At 43.7% G+C, this 22,041-nt stretch overlaps 1 protein-coding gene across 1 annotated transcript in view; it reads left to right on the plus strand.

Moving 5' to 3' along the window:
- The window catches only part of cpne2 (copine II), a 276,356-nt gene that overhangs the window by 208,057 nt on the left and 46,258 nt on the right, over positions 1 to 22,041 (plus strand). Inside the window, exons 13-14 of the mRNA XM_041191951.1 lie at positions 961 to 1,012; positions 3,980 to 4,113. Coding sequence (XP_041047885.1) covers positions 961 to 1,012; positions 3,980 to 4,113 — 186 coding nt within the window. The remainder of the gene's footprint in view (positions 1 to 960; positions 1,013 to 3,979; positions 4,114 to 22,041) is intronic.

Consider the following 22,041-nt stretch of genomic DNA (forward strand, 5'->3'; position numbering starts at 1 on the left):
TAGAAAAAGACTTTAACAGCGTCCCAGTCAATTAGTGGATACAGCTCCTGCTGAAAGTCAGAGCTGTTGTTTTACCTATGATTAAATATATATATAATATTATAATGTGTGCATTCTGTATCCAACTGGCTGGTTACTTTAACACTTGAACGGCCAGTGAAGAATTGTTCGCAGTTTCAAAAGTCAAACATTCAGCAGATTTTAGAGAAATGGCTATTTACATCTGTGCTTTTAAGAACATGCACTATGAGATGCTGGGATTCAAGCTTCTTGCAGTTGATTTGTGACATTCTTTTGATCATGACCAGCATAACAGATTTCCTCCTGCCCCTCCTCCTTTTATTGTTACCTTGAACAGCAGCAATGATGGGCACACAACATTTCACTGCCATTGGTACTGAAATCATTGCTGTGTGCTCTGCAGTCTTGCAAATTGACCCTAAATCCAGAATATCTCCATAAATAAACACAAAACCTGGCGACATAAATTGTACCTTGCTGTCTTCAGAGTTGGTTTGTGCCCCATCAAGCGTTTCCACCCTGATTTTCACTATTCCAACATATTAAGCTGAAAATTGACTTTCCTCTCAGTAATGGGGCATGGTTCTCAGAAGGTTCCATGAAAGGATGAGAAGAGGAGATAGGTATGTGCTTGTATTTTTGATTCTAATGGTATTTTGGGGAAGATGCTCTGGACCAAGGCTCTCTCACGTACACACAGGTCCAAGGAACAAGTCATAGAGCTGTATTAATGTTTACCTTGGAGCAACTGAAAATCTTTGTTGCCAAGAGGGTAGTTAATGGGGCTGTGAGGAAAAGAAATATCAAGATACAGAAGTATGTGGAGATGTGAACAAGACGATAAAACAGCCCAGAAAGAACTAAAATAAGCTGTTGTATTTATTATTAGTTGTCAGGAAAGTGTCAACATAATGTATTTCACTGCTTTTGTATTCCCAGGTGTCTCATGAATTTGCCATTAACTTCAATCCTACAAACCCCTTTTGTACAGGTTAGTGTATTCTGGTGAAAGTTCCTGTAACTCTCTCCATCTGCCTTCACTCACTATGATTCTCGGAGTTGGGCATCCTTGTATCTTGTGTCCTTGTCTGCTAGTTGTGTTTGGATTTTTCCTGTTCCTGGTAATGAACAACGATCAGTACAATGACACAGCCTACTTAAATCCCCACAATTGTGCTTGTTACTGCTAGTGTTATTCTCTGAGTGCATTGCTCTTGTGAAATGATGCCTGGGATCATCTGACTTTGCTGTACAAAGAGATTGCCTGTGAGTTGCTGCAATTTGTATAGAAAAATAATGCTTTCATAATCTTGGCAAATTGCCTCCACTTTAGAAAGTTGTTCATATTATGCTTCTCAAATCTTTAGCGCTTAGTTTTAAACCATGAAGTGTTGATCCTAAACAAGGCCTCTATAATAGTCATAGTGTTGACTGGAAGTAGATTGTTAAGATGGCTGCTCCATTTTATTGAGGTGCTTGGTTTACCAACATGGGCAACTTCGCCAACACAGTGAGCCCTTAATCTCACTCGGCTTATCTTGGTGAGCCATACCTGCCACTTTGGAACTGCTTCTGTATTCACAGTAGCATCAACAGAAACCTGACAATACATTGCCCACCTGGTCTTTCAGGCAAAAAACTGGTCTAGTGCCTGAAGCCTCAAATAATGATTTAAGATGGAAGAGGAAAAGTTTATTTAATTTTCATCAATTAAATGTTTCAATTTCTGCTTCCCCTCCCTTTCCATCTCCATCTTCCAATTCCCAATGAGGAACTCTGAACTTGGAAAAAAGCAATAGTTGCATTTTTATACTTATTCTGGAAACATTTTGAACTATACTGATCATTTAATAAGATGGGTACTTTTATAGCGGCTGGGGATGGCACTATGACTCAAATTTGCTGCTCCATTGAACTGTCATGGATTTGACAGTTTCTCATCTCTGCATAATCTCCTGAATGCCATTAGACTATCCAATGTTCCAGGCAGAAAGGCAACAAAAAGGCAACTAGGGAACCCTGGGCTACTCTTGCACAAGTCTTTACATAGTTTATGTTACTAGAAGAGGAGTGTGTTGTCCAACTTCTCTGTTGAGGAACATTGCATGGAGCAGGGACCCAAGAAGAAGAGGAATTGAATGAAAATAATCCTTTGGGTTCTGTAGAGCCATCTGCTTCATCAATAGCTGTGGTCAACAGGAACCTAGTGGCATTTCCTTCCATGGGTGGGCTATGATTCTGTGAGAAGTGCCCACTCCTTCCATATTCACACTGTGGGAGATTTCATGGCTTGTTTGTAGTCCATCCTCTAACTATTTAATTATTTATTGCAGCTTTCATTAGACATTAACCTTTCATGCTTAACAACAAATGGGAAAAACATTTTGTATATTGACATGAACACCTCATAGACCCTGAAATCTGAGCATGTGAAGGTATTTCACTTCCACCAAAATATTGTGTCCAGACTAAACTTAGACTGGGCTGAGTCCAGTTTGTTTAAAGAAGCTAAATTTAAAAAACAAAAAAGTATGGGATTATGATTTGAACTGCTGGAGGGGGATCTTTTGTAAATTAAAAGAGTGAAGTTAGACTTCCTTCTCTGAGAACCAGAAGGCCTCTCAATTTACAGCCTTATGAACTGATGATGTAAATCGCATTGAAGCACATCATATGACATCCTTATTGCTAATAGGGTCTAAGCTGATTGGTGAAAATGAAACCAAGACGCAAAGCTTTTCTCAACTGTGAGAGTTTATAGACTTGTTCAGTCTCACAGCTCTCCTCCCACTCCACCCAGTGTCCCAGCAATCCCCTATTTATGTGTGCTCAAAGATAATTAATACCCATCATCTGTTCCTCTTAACCTTAACAATGTAATTGATAAGACAGTGAGAATGTAATTAATGATATATTAATACTTATGATGAAAGTCACAAGTGGTCTACACCTGGGAGGAAACATTTGCTAAATAATATGTTTATGATGACATCATTACTGCAAACCACATAAGGCCCCTGGTTAAAGCAGGATTTCTGTCCTTTTAAAATTTATTCTAGTGACATGGCATCATTGGCATGGCCAACATTTATTGCCCATTCCTAGTTCTGAGAAAGTGGTGATGGGCCACTCTATTGAAGCGTCCCTATCATATACAACTGAGTGTTTTGCTAGGCCACTTCAGAGGGCGTTTATGTAAGCGTACACCTTCCAAACCCACGACCACTACCACCTAGAAGGACAAGGGCAGCAGATAGATGGCAATACCACCACCTGGAAGCTCCCCTCCGAGTCATTCACTTTCCTAATTTGGAAATATATCACCGTTCCTTCACTGTCACCTGATCAAAATCCTGGAACTCCCTTCCTAACAGCACTATGGGTGTACCTACACCACATGGACTGCAGTGGTTCAAGAAGTCAGCTCACCACCACCTTCTCAAGGGCAACTAGGGATGGGCAATAAATGCTGGCCCAGCCAGCGAAGCCCACATCCCATGAATGAATTTTAAAAAATCATTTATAGACCAAACTGGCTAAGATGCCAGGTTTCCTTCCCCGGAAGGACGATATTGAAGTAGTTGGGTTTTTGGGGCAAACTGACAGCTGAATGGTCACTTTTTCTGGTGTCAGTGCTTGAATAGCAGATTTTTCGTAAATTAATTTTAAATCTTCAAACTCTTCCAGTGGGATTTTAATTTGCATTCGATGGATTTTTGCTTTGAGAATTTGGATTACTGGCCCAGTAACACAGCCACAGTGTCCCTCAAATGCTGCCTTTAACTGGGCTGTACTAAAACTGGATAAATATATAAAGGAATTTGTATTAAAACTACATATGTGTGAGTTAATGAGGACACATCTAGTACAAGCCCTGGACTGACTTACCTTTGCTCACTGAATGCAGGCGGGAAATATATGGATTAGGCTGTAATCTCACAGTTTCCTCCTGTTGTAGGTGTAGAAGGCATCGTGCAAGCGTACACAGCCTGTCTACCCCACATTCGATTTTATGGACCCACCAACTTTTCGCCAATAATAAATCACGTGGCGCGATTTGCCAGCCAAGCCATCCAACAACAAGTGGCAGCGGTAAGTGCAAGTGAACAGGGGCAGTCTGTCAAACCCTTGAGTATAAGAATGTTCTGTGAGTGTATATATTTAATGCAAACCTATTGCTGCTCCATGAGAGCACATCTGGGGGTGTGGGTCTCAATAATTGTGGTTCAGGGTATAGTAGGCTTCATAATAAACCTCACGCTGAATGGCTGGAGCAGCTTTGTTGTAATCAGGCTGGTTATTTTTCAGCATCATCGGGTGTGGGCTGAAAATGACCAGGAAAACAGCAATCTCCTCCTGTCAGAGGCCTGGTAATTGATGCAGTAATTTAACGGTTAACAGTTAACGGTCATTTATTTTCATATGTTTGTTCAGAGAAAAGAAAACGTCAAGATAGTTAAGTAGGAATAAGGTGTTTTGCATCCAAAGGCTTAGAATACAAAATTAAGGAGGTGACGTGGAACTTGCGTACAGCCTTAGTTTAGCCACAGTTGGAGTGTGGTGCCCATCGCATGATGAGGCGTGGCTATGATGGCCCCAATAGTTAAATAGCTTTCTGGCACTTGCTCAAAGCTTGGAAATGCATATAGTGATTTTGGTAAAGTACAGGAGGCCCCTGGTACCCAAATGAGATGATCAATAACTTGAGGAAAGTCATTTATTTTTTTAAAATATCATCTCTCATACCAGGTTTCCTCCAAGCTTTGAAATGACTTACAGATATTAAGAAGTGAAGCCACATTCCACTGACCTCTACATTACTTTGCTTCTAAAAATGAAACAATATTCGTAACATAAAATTCAAAAGGGAGTTGATATATGCTTGAAAAGGAATCTTTTGCAGTGCTATGGGGAAAGAGCAGGAGATTGGGACTAATTAAACAGTTTATTTCAAAGAGCTAGAGCAGACTTAATGGACTGAATGACCTCTTCATGCTATATGATTGCATAAAGTTCTTCTATTTTTCATTCAGACCCTAGCAGAAGAGCAGTTTGGGCCAACTGGACGAAAGGCCTAAACTGCATACAAATTAGGGACAGGAGTAGGCCACTTGGCCCCTCAAGCCTGCTCTGCCATTCAATAAGATCATGGCTGATCTGATTGTAACCTCAGCTCCTCATTCCCCCTATAACCTTCCAACTCCCCCCCACCCCCACCCACTTGCTAATCAAGAATCTATCTACCTCTGCTTTAAAAATATTCAAAGACTCTGCTTCCACTGCATTTTAAAGAAAAGAGTTCCATCCATCCAAGAGTCAGCATTTTAGGATTTTGAAAAGCAAACGTGTTCCATAATGAGTGTCAGTGTAACAAAGGCACCCTGTCCCCTGGAACTGCTTTTACCTGATTCTAGCTGTCAATGGAAAAGACTGCTCCTCCACCCACCCACCCCTTCTCCCAATGACTCCCTCCCTCTTTCCCGTGCCACTTTTAGTGCATAGGGCAAACATAGAGCCCTCTGTTTAGTGTGGGAGCTCGTTTGGAGCTGCTATTTTCCCAGGGGTAGCTGTCTTCAGTATACAGAAGCTCGCAATTTCTGCCCTGTGTTAACTGCATGACCTAGCCTGGAACATTAGCAGCTTAGCTCGAGTGCACACGTATCCAGACAGGAATTCAAACTGTAGACCATGTGGAAAATTACTTCATGCCCAGAAACCTTTCCATTTTGCAATAATTAGGGGGTGTTCAGGAGACACGAGCAGTTAGTCAAATGATGCAAATACATTGAACTATTTTTGGAATTCTGGGTTGGCCAGAGGGATGAACATAATTTTTTCCCATTCTTTCCACTCCAGTGTTCCTGATGGATTTTAGGAGTGTTTAGAACCTTTTGAAATCTCTGATGTGTTTGCAACTTTAAAACAATAATGGTTTTTCAATTGAGAGAACTTCCCTCCACCCCCTGCTCCATCTTACTAAGTTCCTGCTCACTGAATATGTACTAAAAGATAAATCAGTGTGAGGGTTGGGGTGGTGGGGAATGTGATCAAACCAAACAGATCTGGCCTGTATGTGACTCCAGTCTCACACTGACATAGATACCTCTTAACTGTCCTCTGAAGTGGCCAGTTTTATCAGTTACACACAGTGCTTCACAAAAGCAGACCTATTGCTACCTTCTCAGGGCAACTAGGAATGGACAATAAAGTACGACCTTGTCAGCGATGCTCACAGCCAGAGAATGACATTTTTAAAAAGTTAATATACAAACCCAAAGAGGAAATGTGTAAATTTTTACTGCAGAGACATATATTTCTTATTGCTATTTTGTTCTGTGCAGAAGCTATTTGTGCTTGTAACTTTCTTTATACCTGGGATTTTCAAACCTTTCTGTTTTAAGTATGTAAAATATCTAGAACAAACAAAGCTCCTTTTTTCAGATTTGCTAATGCATCCTGAAGTGACACTGTACCGCTGAATTCACATTTAGCAGTGACTGTACTTGTGTGATTGATGCTCCATTAGTGCGACTGGAAGCTGAGAGATAATGCGGTGACAGAATTTTTTTTTGTTATCAGATAAGGATATAACTGCCCTAGAAAGTGAACGTGTGGCAACTTCACTCAAACTAATTGGCAGCAGTCTTTCTGCACATTGCTAACCTATTCTGTGTCAGCTTATCCTATAGTACCTTCAGCAGGTCCCTTTGTGCAACATACCACCCTGATGTCAGTCACTGCCATTCAAAATCAGGGTTTTCTGCAACTGAATACTTTGGTACACTCTGATATTCCCATCATCAGCCTGTTGGTGTGTGGCATGCATGCATAAGTGTCTGTATTATATGGACAATGGATCTTGTAGTCAGTGATGAAGCAAAGGTGTCCACTGCTGTCCTCAAACAACCTAACAATCTCCGTGACACTGTTTTCCCCTTTCCCGATGGCAGTTTAAATCTGCCAGCAAATTGAGGGAATCTCCAGCAGTGAAGCAACAGTGATGTCAACAAGGAAAATAAGCAGCCAATCACTTTGAAGTATTCTCACAGACAGCAATCCAGAAAGATAAAAGCACCCTATCATTCAACTTTTGATTTAAGTTTTCAGACAACAAAATGAATGATTATGATTGGGTTAAGATAGAAGCTAAAATATCAATTTAAACATTTTTAAATAAATTATTTTTAAAATATGTTTTTTTTTCTCATAATGGAGAAATTTGACATTCCAAAAAAATAAAATTAGCTTTGTGGGCCCATGAGGATGTTTAGCAGTAATTATGTTGTTAGTACCACATTATGTTGTTAGTGCTTCATTCAACAAGATGTGAATTTTTCAAGGGTTTTTATAATGACACTAACAGCATAAAAATGGAAGTTCTCAACAATTTAATTCATTTCTATTGATTACAGTCTGGATGGGGGAGGTCAATGGCAGATTTACAGTTAGTGGGGCCCCATGCTCAGCTTCATTTTGGACACGATAGCCGAAGCCAAGAAAATACACAAATTAGTCAGCACTTCTTCACTGATAAAAACATGCCTGCTGTACAGTAATCGTGCAATAGTCTTACCACCACAGTAGGACACCCTCGGTGTGTCTGTACTGAAACCCTGTTCCAGTACTGCGGCCCAGATCCCCAACTCTCTTTCTGCCTGTTTTATATCAACCTGTGTGATTAATATTGCATTAACCATCTTGAACATTTTCAAAATGAGCAATATAATGTACACTATGAGCCAATTTCCATCAAAAACTGACCATCTGCTTGGACTCGCTGAGAGCAGTCGCTCCCTAACAACATCTTCCAAAACCTCTACAGACCCAGGATGCCTGTTGGAAAAAGAGGGCTGGTAGCTCTGCAAAATACTGTCCAGCCATCCAGCGGTAATATAGCACTTGCTGCGATGCGCTACAGCACTTTATAGGATTACATATTGATTGACGGAACAATAGTCTTTATTCCCTGTGCATATTTGTGTCTCCTTTACTTAATCCCCTTTCATTCTGCATTTAAAGGTGTTGTAAGGTAAAAGATATCTCTATCAATTGGATATCATTTATGTTGAGGACATTTCATTTGGATTTTGTTTGAACCTGTCCTTTTGCTTCTCTCGCATTCTTTGTTTCGCAAAGACAGAACATCAAATAAAACAAGTAGAATTATTGAAACATTGCTAAGTAAAATTGAAAGTAATTTGTTGGAACACTTGTTAATAGATCTCGCTGTGAGAAGTGATTAAACTTTTCCGATATATATAATGACGGAGCTGTATACAAACACACACGAGCTCCTTCTCATCTATACTGCCATTCTTACTATCAGATCCCCAAAGTGCTTTATAAGTGTTATTTTTAGTTTTAATTCAACCAGCAAACAAGACTACCACACAGCAATAATGAGTGTCAAAAGCAGTGAATTAAAGAGTCTGACAGTAAACGAGTCTGATGGGGAATGTGCAGGGTACAAAGATTTTAAAGCAAAATTCATTTTTGGGAAACTGTTGCCACCTTGTCCTGGTGCAAACCAAGGACAGGTGATAGCTAACTCCGAGGAACTTGCAGGGCTCATTCAGAACTGACCAAAGGGTTTGCAGAAGGAAGTAATTTCAGGACAGTTTCACCTGAAGCGTCCTTGTAAAGCCAGTTTCAATCTGTTGACACAGATATTGGAATAGACATTTAGAATGTGGAAGAGTTCCAAACATTGAATAAACAAAATTACTTTTGGTTTGTGGAAAGGATGTTGTGGGAGCTGACATAAACTATGCCGTTAATAATAACATATCAATGATAAAATTCACCATACTTAGCACAAAGGGAGGAATTTTATGCCTGTGGGATTTTATGGCCTGAATTTTACCTTCGGCGTGCAGGCGTGTGCCCGACATGTCGGAACATAACATGACGTGTGATGACTTCGGGCATGCACCCCGATGTTATCGGGCACTCATGCGATATTTCGTTTGGCGGGTGCGTGCCGGAGTCGGCTGCGCATCCGCCAGTAATTGAAAGGCCTGTTAAGGCCATTAAGGACTAATTAACTTGAAATTTACGCTGCCCATCTAATTTAATGGTTGGCGGGCAGGTAAAAAAGCCAAGCGGCCTTTACATTTTTTAGGAAACTTCATTCACGAGCGGGATGAGGTTTCCTAAAGCTAATACACATTAAACAAAAACTTTACTTTGAAAATAAAAACATGTCCTATCTCATGTGATACACATGAAGCAGCTCCATGCCTCAGGGAGGTTGAAGCGCTCTATCGTGCACATGTGCGAACTGCGTGCCAGACCCAACTCTCCCTCCTCCCCCCACCTGCACAGGTAGCGCTCAGAACTATCGCTCGTGATTCATGCAGGTCGGGCCTTAATTGGCCTGTCCACATGAAATCGCGACGTGGAGCCAATCACAGGCGGCGGTCAGCTCCCCAACCAACCCACCAAGCCCGCCCAACACGGGAAAAATTCAGGCCTTTGTTCCCACTGAAGTCAATGGAGTTTAGAATGGCTCACCGCATTTCGGCCCCACCGCTGCAGGGATGTGGTCATAAAATTCTGGCCATAGCCCTTTACAAATAATACTCAATCTAAAAAAACATTACAATCTAAATATTATGCGTGATATTTCCAAAGCTGCAGCCTCCAGTTTGAAAAGAGAAACTGCTCCTTTATAGATTACAGCAATTAAAGTGCGTTTACATATGCACCTGTGTGTATTCCTTTAGCGGTCAGGGACTTCAGTTGGAGAAATTTTTTAAATTGTACAACTCAATATCCCATACAATATCTTGTACTTTTAATGCTTATTATATTTGAAGAGCAGGGGAAAACGTTAATAGATATTTGCTACTGTGGGGTTTTATATATACCTTATATCTGTTGGTACAGTGTGTTATCACTGACAGCCTACCTTGTGATCAGGGGACTGTTGAAAAATGCTATGATCTGTCCAAATCCTGAGTGACGATGAGAGTTATAGTTTCCCTGTATTTGCCAATCATTCAGACAAAATTCACCACTGGAAGATTTGTAACCAGAATGAATCATTTCACAAGCCTACCAACTCTGTGGTATTTTTCTTGCCATTACAGGTTGCTGTTACTGCTCACGCAATGGCATCTCTAACCCCAGTACCTTAACACTTAAAGCAGGCCTGTCCAACCTTTTCGCTCGGTGGGGAGTTGGGGGGCGGCGGTGGCACATTCCCACTTTTTCTCACTCAAGGGACTGATGAGCAAATTTCAGAAAGATAAGGTTTGGCTCAACATTAAACGTGAATTTCAAAGAAAGTTGTGGCATTAAGAAAAGAAACAATTGCTGAGCATTGGTAAAGCAATGTCAAAGCAATAAGTTGTTAAGTTAAAAAAAAGAGTAATTAATAAAAATGGCCAGAGTTTGAGAGGGTGAGTGTATGTTTCCAATTCACTCCCAGTCTCAGGGTGCTCTCTCACTCACTCACCCTCATGCTTTCTCTCTCTCACACACAAACACACACTCAATCACACATACATTCTCACACACACACTCACTCACTCACCCTCACACTGTCTCACATACTCTCACACACACACACTCACACACACACACACACACACACTCAAACACACTCTCACACACGCACGCATACTCACTCACCCTCACACTGTCTCACACACACACAGTCACTCATACACACACACACACTCACAAACTCTCTCTCACACACACATACACACACACACATACACACACTCACTCACCCTCACACTGTCTCTCACACGCACACAGTCACTCATACACACACTCACTCACACACACACTCACATATACTCACACACACACATACACACACACACACACTCACTCACTCACCCTCACACTGTCTCACACACACAACCACACACACATACACTCACACATACATACACACACACTTCAGACTCTCACCCTCACAACCACACACACACACAGTCACTCATTCCCACACACACACTGACTTCCACACACATTTTGCCCTAGTTGGGCGGGCTCGGTGAGGGCAAGCAAGAGCGGCTGGGAAGCCAATCGGAGCCCAACCGTGATTTCGCACTGGTGGGCCAATTAAGACCCGCCCAGCGTGAAACGCATGCTGCAGCGCTGCCTGTGTGGAGGGGGGAGGAGGAGAGCGAGCAGGGAAGTTAGCGCATGTGCGCAAATGCGCACAGGAAAAACTCCCTGAGGTACAGAGCTGCCTCAGGGAGATGATGCTTTTAAAAATAAAGAATTTTAAAATATTAAATACATGTCCCCTTATGTGACCCCGTCACATGAGCAGGGACATGTTATTAATGAAATGTTAAAATTTTTATTTAATTTTTATTTGCTGTTGGAAACCTCATCCCACCTGTGTATGAGGTTTCCTAAAAAATCCAAAGGCCGCTTGACCTTTTCGCCTGCCCACCAACTGTAAGGTTGGATGGGCAGTGAAAAATTTAATTCAATTGGGACTTTAGTGGTCTTACTAGGCCTGTTAAATGTCGGCAGGTGGCTGCTGATTCCCATGCATGCCTGCGGACTGAAATATTGCGCGAGTGCATGATGACATCAGGACTCTCTTCTGACGTCATTGCGCATCATTTTACATTTATCCAGGTCGGGTCTGACGAATGACAAATTCTGGCCATGCACTCTCACTCCCACAAACATGCACTCTCACTCCCACACATCCACACACGCTCACTTGCATACAGCCACACAGACACACACACACACACTCACTCGCATACACCCACACACACACACTCTCACTCCCACAAACATGCACTCTCACTGCCACACATCCACACACACTCACTCGCATACAGCCACACACACACACACACACACACACACACACACACACACACTCACTCGCATACACCCACACACACACACTCTCACTCCCACAAACACATACTCTCACTCCCACACATCCACACACACTCACTCGCATATACCCACACACACAGACACTCTCACTCCCACAAACACACACTCTCACTCCCACACATCCACACACACTCACTCGCATATACCCACACACACACACTCTCAATCCCACAAACACACACTCTCACTCCCACACATCCACAAACACTCATTCGCATACACCCACACACTCTCACTCCCACAAACACACACTCTCACTCCCACACATCCACACACACTCACTCGCATACACCCACACACATACACCCACACATGCTCACTTGCATACACCCACACACACTCTCACTCCCATAAACACACACTCTCACACATCCACACACACACACTCGCATACACCCACACACACACACTCTCACTCGCACAAACGCAGTCTCTCACTCTCACTCATCCATACACACACTCTCACTCCCACACATCCACACACACTCACTCGCAAACACCCATACACTCTCACTCCTACACACACACGCACACACACACACACATACATACACACACTCTCTCTCATTCGCACTCCCACACGCAGACTCTTTCACTCCCACAATCCCACTCACCAAACGCACTCAATCTCCCACATGCCAGCCAGCCACTTCCCCACCCACCTCTCTGAGCCTGGGCTCTGCAACATCTTGCTATCAGCTCTCGCAACAGCCTTTCCTTCTTGCGTCCCATGGCAGACAGCCCCTCCTCCCCAGGGCAGACACATGAAAAATGTGAAAGGAATATCTTCTCCATGAACAGCAAACACTAATTATTTTATAGAATCACAGAATTGTTACAGTGTAGAAGGAGGCCATTCAGTCCATCATGTCATGGGGAAACTGACATTGAGTTGCTATGGAACTTCACAATTGAAATAATCAGGAGGGAGGTTAAAAGAAATCTGAGGTAAACACAGAAGATGCGAAAAATAATCAACAGGCTGAGCGGTAATTTAAGAAAACCTGAAGAGCCATAATGAGGATGAAACCCATATGATCCTGAATATATCTAATAAACTTTGCCTGTGTTCAGCTGACATGCCAGAACTCTGCCTGTAACACAGTGCTTTAAACCTGTCACATGTTACTGTCTTAAACAGCCATCAAGAAGCATGCTGCAGTGAAGGGTGTGTTATATGTGACCCCTGTGTTAATGAAAAGCTGCTAAATTAGGAGCAGGAGTAGGCCATTCGGCCCCTCAGTCCAAAGAGGTCAGTACAAAGGGCTACGTGCCACAAAACAAAACCAGAAGGTAATTTAAGCGAAATGTTCCTCTTTTTTCTAAAAAAAAGAAGAAAAACAACACTGTGTGAGATTGTCTGATTCCATCATGTGGATAATCTGTGCTCATGTGGACAAAAATTGTCATGTCACATCTGGTTGGTTAACAGTTCAATGGAGCTGCTTACAGGAGTTTCGATATCTGGCACATAGCAAACTGTCTTATTGCTAACTCACTCAAATCATGCTTCAGAATTCCATTAATGAATGCAATTTTCTGGCAGTTATAAATATATGGACAAAACGTGTTTGACAACCTCAGCGGACTAAATTGGATTGCCCCGAAAATGAATGTGAGGATCGTGATGCGCGATTAAGCCATGTGCGTTGATTGTAATGTAGGCAGCATGCCAACCTTGTACTGCCTGCTCATTAGAATGATTGCTGCATGCAGCCATTGCCAACCACACTGTTAATTGGATGTGCACATTAGCAGGATGTCAGTATCTGTTAAAGCTACTCTGCGCTGCTTAAAGCTTGTCTGCACCTCTTAAAGGGCAGGTAGTGGGTGGGTGTTGGCACTGGCAGTCATGCAGGAAGTGAATCAATATGGGAGAGTGCAGGCTCCCAGGTTTGCAGATGCTACACTGGAGGCCTTGGTGGAGGAGGTGGGAAGTAGTAGAGATGTCCTATACCACATGGGGCCAGGAGACCCCTTGGGTACACAGTCAAAAGGCAGTGGGAGCAGTTAACCAAGGAGATCAATGCCAGGAATCAAGGCCCAAACCTGGATGCAGTGTGGCAAGAAGTTCAATAACCTCACATGAGTTAGCAAGGTCAGTAAATGCATCATCAAATAACATACCAAAACAGAATTACCTGGAAAAACTCAGCAGGTCTGGCAGCATCGGCGGAGAAGAAAAGAGTTGACGTTTCAAGTCCTCATGACCCAAGTTCTGTCGAAGGGTCATGAGGACTCGAAACGTCAACTCTTTTCTTCTCCGCCGATGCTGCCAGACCTGCTGAGTTTTTCCAGGTAATTCTGTTTTTGTTTTGGATTTCCAGCATCCGCAGTTTTTTTGTTTTTATCAAATAACATATCCTACCAACTGCAACACTAACCTCAGCTACTGCTTAATTCATCATACCCCCCTCACTCACCTACCAACAATCTCTATCAATCAAGACTTATTCCTGACATTTATCTCACCCTCACACACTTAAACTCTGCTACAAACCTCAGAGTTACATCTCACAGCTTATACACACAAGACTTTGATGGGACAGCCTGCAGGAGAACACTGATGAGTATGGAAACCAAAAAGCTTGGTGCCTGCAGTCAATTTCAAAGAGCATGGAAGAATCTGACACCAACTTAGCACAGGGCTTTGAGCAGAGCTTGGAGCCCATCCTCTCCAGCATGGAAGCGGTGGCTCCCTTTTGCATATTTGTGGACCCAAACATGATGCTGCACCTGATGCCAATGTCACAGCTTCCATTGCAATGCAAGGAACAGTCATCCAACATTTGAGCGCTGCAGCACAAGCTCAGTCTTTGGAAAGTTTACTTGGTATTGGCGTTTAGTTTTGTATTGTGGCCAGTTATACAGTGATAATCAGTCACAGAGGGAAGATGAGGTGTGGAACTGTTGCCGAATTGTCAAGTGGAGCAGCAGTTACTGGTATCAAAGCTGAATGAGTTCTTCACGTACTACCTGGGCAGGAAGGAATGTCTAGGTTGCCTTCTCGCTTCCTCTGCTTTTTTCTCTGCCCCATCCTCCTCATCCTGCTCCTCAGCTGATCACCATTTATCTGGCAGTGAGGACTTGTCCCATCATGATGCCGAGGTTGTGCAACATGCAATAGATCACCATGAATTGTGATACACACTCGGCTGGGTACCACAGGGCTCTCCCTGAGTGATCAAAGCAGTGGGAAGTGTTGTTTCAGCACACCGATGGTCTGCTCTACCATATTTCATGTGGCAGCACGGCTCTCATTGAATGTATGCTGCTCACCTGTGTGTGGGTTGCACGATAAAGTCATCAGTGGATAGTCCTTGTTACCCTTTGGTTTATCATGGTGGCTTAAATGCAGTTGACAGTGCAGACTGCCACAGAATTAAGGCATCATGACTGCTGCCAGGACATCAGGCATTGAACTGCATGATTCAAAACTGCTTGTGACCACACAGCAGCCAGTTCCGGTACATCTAAGGAGAGGTATGTGATGGCCACAGAGCACTGTGCATGCTGTCAAAGGCACGCTGCACCATGGGGAAACCAGCAATCCTGTAATGTGGCCTCAGTATGAAGTATCTTTTTACTAATTTAACCTGTGCTTTCTTGTCCTACTGTCTATCTTTAGTTTAAAGCAGTTTTCTGGCTACACCATTAAAGAGGCACTTATCAGCGATTTTACACAGCAGCAATTACGGGCAGAAACACATTTCGTGTCTACTTCCGGGCCCACCGATTGTGTGTGTCCGACGAACATAAGATTTGGGCCCTTTTCTATGTCAAGTTCTATCTTGTATAACTTTGACAACACCTCACAGTTGCTCCCTTTCAAGACTAAGGAACCTTTTTCTCCCCATACCTCAATCCGCTGATTATTGATGATCAGGGACATGGCTGTTTGCAGTGCGTGCATGTACAAACAGATATTACAGCAGGACAGCAGTGTGATTCAGCCCTGTTGGCACATGCCTACACATCAATGGTCCACCATTAACCAATTACTGGACTCACGTCCAAAAGCAACAGATTTATACAGTATTCGTAATGTCAAAACCTTTCACAAGGCAATTGATAAGGAGGAATGTAAGCCAAACAAAAAAAGGAAAGATTAAAAGAGGCAACCAAAAGCCAGGTCCGTCAAAAAGACTCAGCGCTTAGGTGAAGTACCCAAGAGGCATCAGTGATGAGTTGCTCTCCCTGCAAAATACCTTTATGTCGTTGACTTTTTTTTGCAACATATCTAAGATTTAATTGAATGCAAAGCCGAAAGATAAGATGGCCTAAGTATAGTTTGCCCGTAGTCTGCAGGCATTTTGTTCATTATTTGCAAGATGCTCTTTTGTTGTGCGGCTCAGTGAGAGAATTCATCCACATATAATGAATCTTTTCTTGAATTAAATCAACCAAGTCAAAGGTCAAAAGCTCTTATTATGTTAAATGTTTTTGGCCAGTTATGGAAAGATCATATTTCCCATGTTGTCTTTGTTCTTGTGAGCAGTATACTTTATCGGAACCCAATTAAAAGCATTTGATTTAAACATGCGAACTATTTTAATGCGCAATTAAAACCAGACGTATTGCAACTTCATACAGGAGAATGAATCAATTATTTTCTGTGGTGCTTCACTTAAACCTCATTAATGAGCAGGCTCAATCTGTCAAGGTTACAGAAGGAGAGCTTGGCCTAAATAGCCAAGTGGTTATGGTACTGGGCTTGCAACCCCAAGATCAAGAGTTCAAATGTCCCAATGGCAAACTATGAAACAATGTAACTTCATCTGAAACAGATGGAAACGGGTTTGTACTCAAAAGAGTTAAAGAAGGAGAGGAATGTTAATGAGGATGTCCACTTCCTGTTCGGCCAGTTTACAATGCAGGCTGTTTTAACATTTGCTGGAGGGCATTGTGCAACCGAATAACATGATGGCTGCCAGCCTGAATGGTCTTCAACATCATCAAACTCCTGCCCACTCCCACCTCCCCACATTCCCACCCTCTCCCTCACTCCCGCCTTTCCCCTAACTCCACCCTGCCCCTCACTGAACCCTCCTCCTTACTCCCACCATCCTGCTCATTCCATCTCTCCCTCCCTCCTCCCTCCCCCTTGACCCCCACCCTTCTCTGTGCAGACAGTGGAATCATTCAGAATCATGTGTCTGTGCAGTGCTATGGAAGTTGAGTTGGAAAATTAAGTTATGACCTATTCTCAGAATTGTACAGCTGCATGTGAGATGCATTTTCTCCAACAATTCTCTCCAATCACAAGAGGAGAGTTGTACAAAGGTAAGTGATGCTCAAACAGCTCTGTTAGCTGGACAAAGTTGAGGAAGAAGCAGGAAAGCCAGAGTTACTTACTGTTGATTGGGATTTCAAGAGTCCAGGATTGGAAACAAAAGCCATTGAGTGGGTTACAATATGTTGAAGGCAGTAGGATTCCCCAATTTGCAGTGGGAAATGGCAGTTAAACAATGGATTTATTTGAGTCTAGGTGATGCTATAAAGTGGCTGAAAAGTCATAAAAGTTGACAACTCACTCATTTGGTCCATTTGATGTTCTGAGTAGAACTTTTGCTAAGTATGTCCAATAGAAACAAAATACAGAGTCTGCATTTATATATCACATTTCACGGCCTCAGGACATCCCCAACTGCTTCACAGCCAATGTATTATTTTTACATATTGTTATGGAAGCAAACACAGCAGCCATTTTGCACACAAACAGAGGCAAGTGCAATTAGGTCTGAGATGCTGATATTAAGAATCCTTTTCAACTCCCACCTCTTAAATTTAAGAAGTTTGACTCAAGGAGTTTAAGGGAGTAGAATGTGTTTGTTGATCCTCTTGTGGATGTAAACCACATCAGTTGTAAATACATGTGATATTTACTCAGCTTCCTAGTGTTGGAGAATCAATACTGAAGTAAGCTTTAGCAAAAGCTTTGTCCTTTTTGACTTATTTTGATATTTTATGTGGCATCCATTCGAATGTTAAGCTACAGATCAATGCCATTGATCTAACATCAACATATTTTGATGATAGAGATATGCATGAACATATAATTAATAGGTGATCATTGTGGATTGCACATATCGGGAAAGTGTATATAATAGGCTGAAATCAGTGAGGGATCCTCTGCATCACTCCATATTATTTTGTATAATGTCGACTTTGCAAGGGTTTTATATTAATGATGGATCTACAAACAATGCATGTACACTATATCCAAGCCTTTTAAACAGTGCTTTATCAAAGGGCGTGATTTATCAATATGTTTTTAGTGGGTTTGTCTAATACTGTAGAACACCAGAACTTAACAAATGCTGTCTTTTAAAAATATGATCAGATGGTAATGACAGTCCTAAAATGAAAGTATTTCAAAAGTTTTGATAGCTATGACTAATAAGGGAATCTAAATGTTTCAGTGCGGTCTAAGGGCTTTTTTATGTAAGTGTTGTATAGCTGGCAGCAATCGCATTGCATCATCACCATTAGCTGCACTCCTATGCAAAATAACCAATGTATTATTTAATGAAGGAGGGAGAAACCAGAAAATGACAGATCTATCAGTTTATAGTCAGGTATGAGGAACAACAATAACTTACATTTATATAGCGCCTTTAACATTATGAAATGTCCCAAGGAAAGTGAGAAAGAGGCAAAAGGGGTAGGAGGGAAATCCAGAGCTTAGGGCCGAGGCAATTAAAGACCAATGATGGAGCGCTTGTGATTTAGGATACCCAAGAGGCCACAGTTAGAGGAGCACAGATATCTTGGGTAGTTGTGGGGTTGGAGGAGATTACAAAGAGAGAGAGAGGGGCGAGGCCATGGAGGGATTTGAAAACAGGGATGACAATTTTAAAATCAAGACATTGCTTGACTAGGAAGCCGAACGTTACTAGAATCTATCATTAAAGACAAAAGGCAGCATCGTCCCAGATTTGCACAAAGTGCGGTAGCGGGCAGGAAAAAGGATGTTTTATCCGTCGGCCGCAATGGCGGGTTTTTTGCGCCGTATCGTCCCATTCCCGGCGCATCCCGTCTCATTACTAATGCATTCTCGGGAAACACGTTGGATCGCTGCTGGGGTGGCCTTTGATTCGCCCACCCTGCCGTCACCTCAGGCCTTCAGTAATCTAGGTGCCATATTTAAAGGGTGCCCCTGCACAGAGCTGTCTCTCTTTAAGGGATCAGAAGCTGCTGCAAAATCATGGCTGCCAAAAAGAGGAAACATGCTGCCCCCAAATTTAGCAACACCTCCCTCGGGCGCCTACTGGACGCAGTGGAGGCCCGCCGTCAAGTTCTCTAGCCCCACTCTGGATGAAGACCAACAAGCAAGGTCACCAATACTGCACGGGATGCGGAGGCAGCAGTGGTCAGCGCCAACAGCCTACAAAAGAGGACAGCCACCCAGTGCTGAAAGAGGATGAATGATCTCCTCCGTGCTGCCAGAGTTAGTCACTTGTCTAATCACTCTCAACTCACACACTCATAAGCCCATCACACATCCACAGGGATCACTGCCAGTTCAAGGGACATCACCATTCACTCTCTTATACACAACTTCATCTCCCCGTAGATCATGTCCTCATTACATCCATGTTAGCACTCACCACCCACACAAGCCAGGCAATCTTATCATCTGGCCTAGCAGGCATCCTGCTTACACTCTCTCCATCTGTCTTCATGCAGGATAAGCTGGCACTCAACAAGAGGGAGAGATCGCAGACTGGTGGAGGAATGTCTGACATCAAGGCCCTCACAGACTTTGAAAATAGAGCCATCCAGCTGGCCAGTGATGACCTGGACCGTTCCTGTGCTGATGGTAAGGTTGGCAATGCTCAACAAAGTAAAGGTCCAGCAGTGCAGCATCTATCAGACAACCATCCTGTGAGTCAATTCCCTTGTTTCGCAGTCCCCTGCCATGCACTAATTATCTCTCTTTGTTTTTGCAGGCACACCTTGGAAGCAGCCGAGGGTGTCCATGACCCAGAGCCTCGACCCAAACCCCAAAGACACCTCGGAAGAAGAATCTGATGACACCCTCATTGAAGATCCATCACAGCATTCACCCACACCCCCCACCAGCGTGGAGACACAAACCTCGATGGGACCTAGTTCTAGAGTAGCCTCAAGGTCACAGTATGGTAAGCACATCGCAATGTCTTATCCACAGCAGGTGGCAGCATTGACTTCCCAAGTTTCCAGCACTCGGAGGACTGCTGAAGCCCAGAAATCTGCTGTCCAAATCAGATGAAGAGCCTCTGGACTCGGTCATACCTCAGTTGCTGGAGCTGCAAAGGCAATCTCAGGAACATCAGGAAGGGATGTCCACTGCACTCCTCAGATTGCAAGGCACGATAGACGAGTCCATCCACCTTCATCCTGAGGTGATAGCGCCGGCACGCCAACTCAGCAAGGTCAACATTGGTAGGATGGTGGCCACCATGGAGACCTTGATCCAGGACATCGGTCCTGCACTGCTGCTCAGGCTTAACTCCATTGCTGACACCATAGTTCGCCTCCAATGATGTCAACATGAAAGGGATGCAGGGCAGCTCGAGCTCACTCCAGCTGTCCCTTCCTCCCAAGGAGTCAGCTATAGGCCCTCGAGCACCCTCAGGGAGGATGATCAGCAGGAGCACACCACGGGACCAGCCACCGAGGTGACTCCGGGAGTGTCCATCCTATCCGAATCTCCTCTTCCTGTGACCCCAGCAGCTCCAGCTCCACAGGCCATGGAGGGTGTCACTGCCACACAGCAGGACCCCAAAAGCAGGCTGTGGCCCTCCAGGTCTTGGCCCTCCAGAGGATGCCTGTGAGGGTCATCACAGGCTGCCTCCACCTGTGTTATGGATGTCCCAGAAGCACCAAGACGTAGCAGCAGGATGAGGAAGGTTAAGAAGATGTAACTCTTTCGAGTAGGTTAAGAAGATGTACTTGCACAGCCTGGGCATGAGTGTTAATCAATTGCATTTAATGTTCACTATTGTAAGTAAACTCCCAAGAATGTCTTCTCGCCTATGGCTCCTTGTTCTGATGAGCAGTGTTCGTGTGAATCAGATGTGAAACCTTGATTCCTGCTCAAGATAAAGGCAGGTGTCTCATTCCAGGTCCTCTTCCCTGTGCAGTGTGTAACCTACAGACCAAAATGATGTTCTGGCTTCACATCCACTGGACACATTAGTGATGCCTCCACCTTGATGGTGCTTGTCATTGCTGCCAGAATGTTGTGGGCAGGCATCACAGAGTTCCATCATTCTCTCTGTGTGCTCTTAGCACCTTTCAGGTGGGGCTGGTTCCCCAACTTTTCAGCACTGTGACTGGTGACGCTGTGCTCCTGAAGGGCTGAGGTGCTGAAGGCTGACAAAGGATCAGGTGCATTTAAAGTTTCACAGCTGCGTCTCCATGATATGACCCTGATCACAGAGTGCAAGCGAGCTGCCCTCAGCCAGAAAGGAGTCAGACATTCACAAAGGCAATGTGAAGATCTATGGAGTGTCCTCACCGCATGTTGTCACTATCCTCCTGGAATCAACCGACTATTAGGAACTCCGCCGCATCTCCAAGATATGAGCCTAAGCACTGAAAGTATGTGCACTGCCATTAGCCACACAGGAGTCAATCATTTACAGATGCAAGGTGAGGATGTCAGGACTGTCCTCACTGCATCTTGTCATCATCCTCCATGAATTTTGCGGCTATGAGGGCCTCCTGAGTGTATCTGCCTTGTCTGGCCAGCGTGATAGCCTCATCACCAGCATCCTTGACTTTATCATAGTCATCCTCTTCGATGTCCTCCTCATTGGAGGATACATGCATCTCCTCCACAGCCAGGTTGTGGAGCACGTAGCAAGCAATGATGATGAGCGACACCCTTTGGGAAATGTAATACAGTGCTCCACTGGTACGGTAGAGGCACTGGAACCTCATTTTCAAAATGCCAATCATTAGCTCCTCCAAAGTCCAGATTGCGGAATGATCCTCATTATACCATCGCACTTATGCAGTCTGAGGCCGCCGCACGGATGTCATCAGCCACATCCTCGGTAGGTAGCCCTTGTCCCCAAGGAGCCAACACTGCAACCTGGAAGATGTCTAGGATCTGAGACCTGCTAAGGATGTAGGAGTCGTGGA

This window comes from Carcharodon carcharias, chromosome 7 (assembly GCF_017639515.1).
Source record: "Carcharodon carcharias isolate sCarCar2 chromosome 7, sCarCar2.pri, whole genome shotgun sequence".
NCBI classification, from domain to species: domain Eukaryota; kingdom Metazoa; phylum Chordata; class Chondrichthyes; order Lamniformes; family Lamnidae; genus Carcharodon; species Carcharodon carcharias.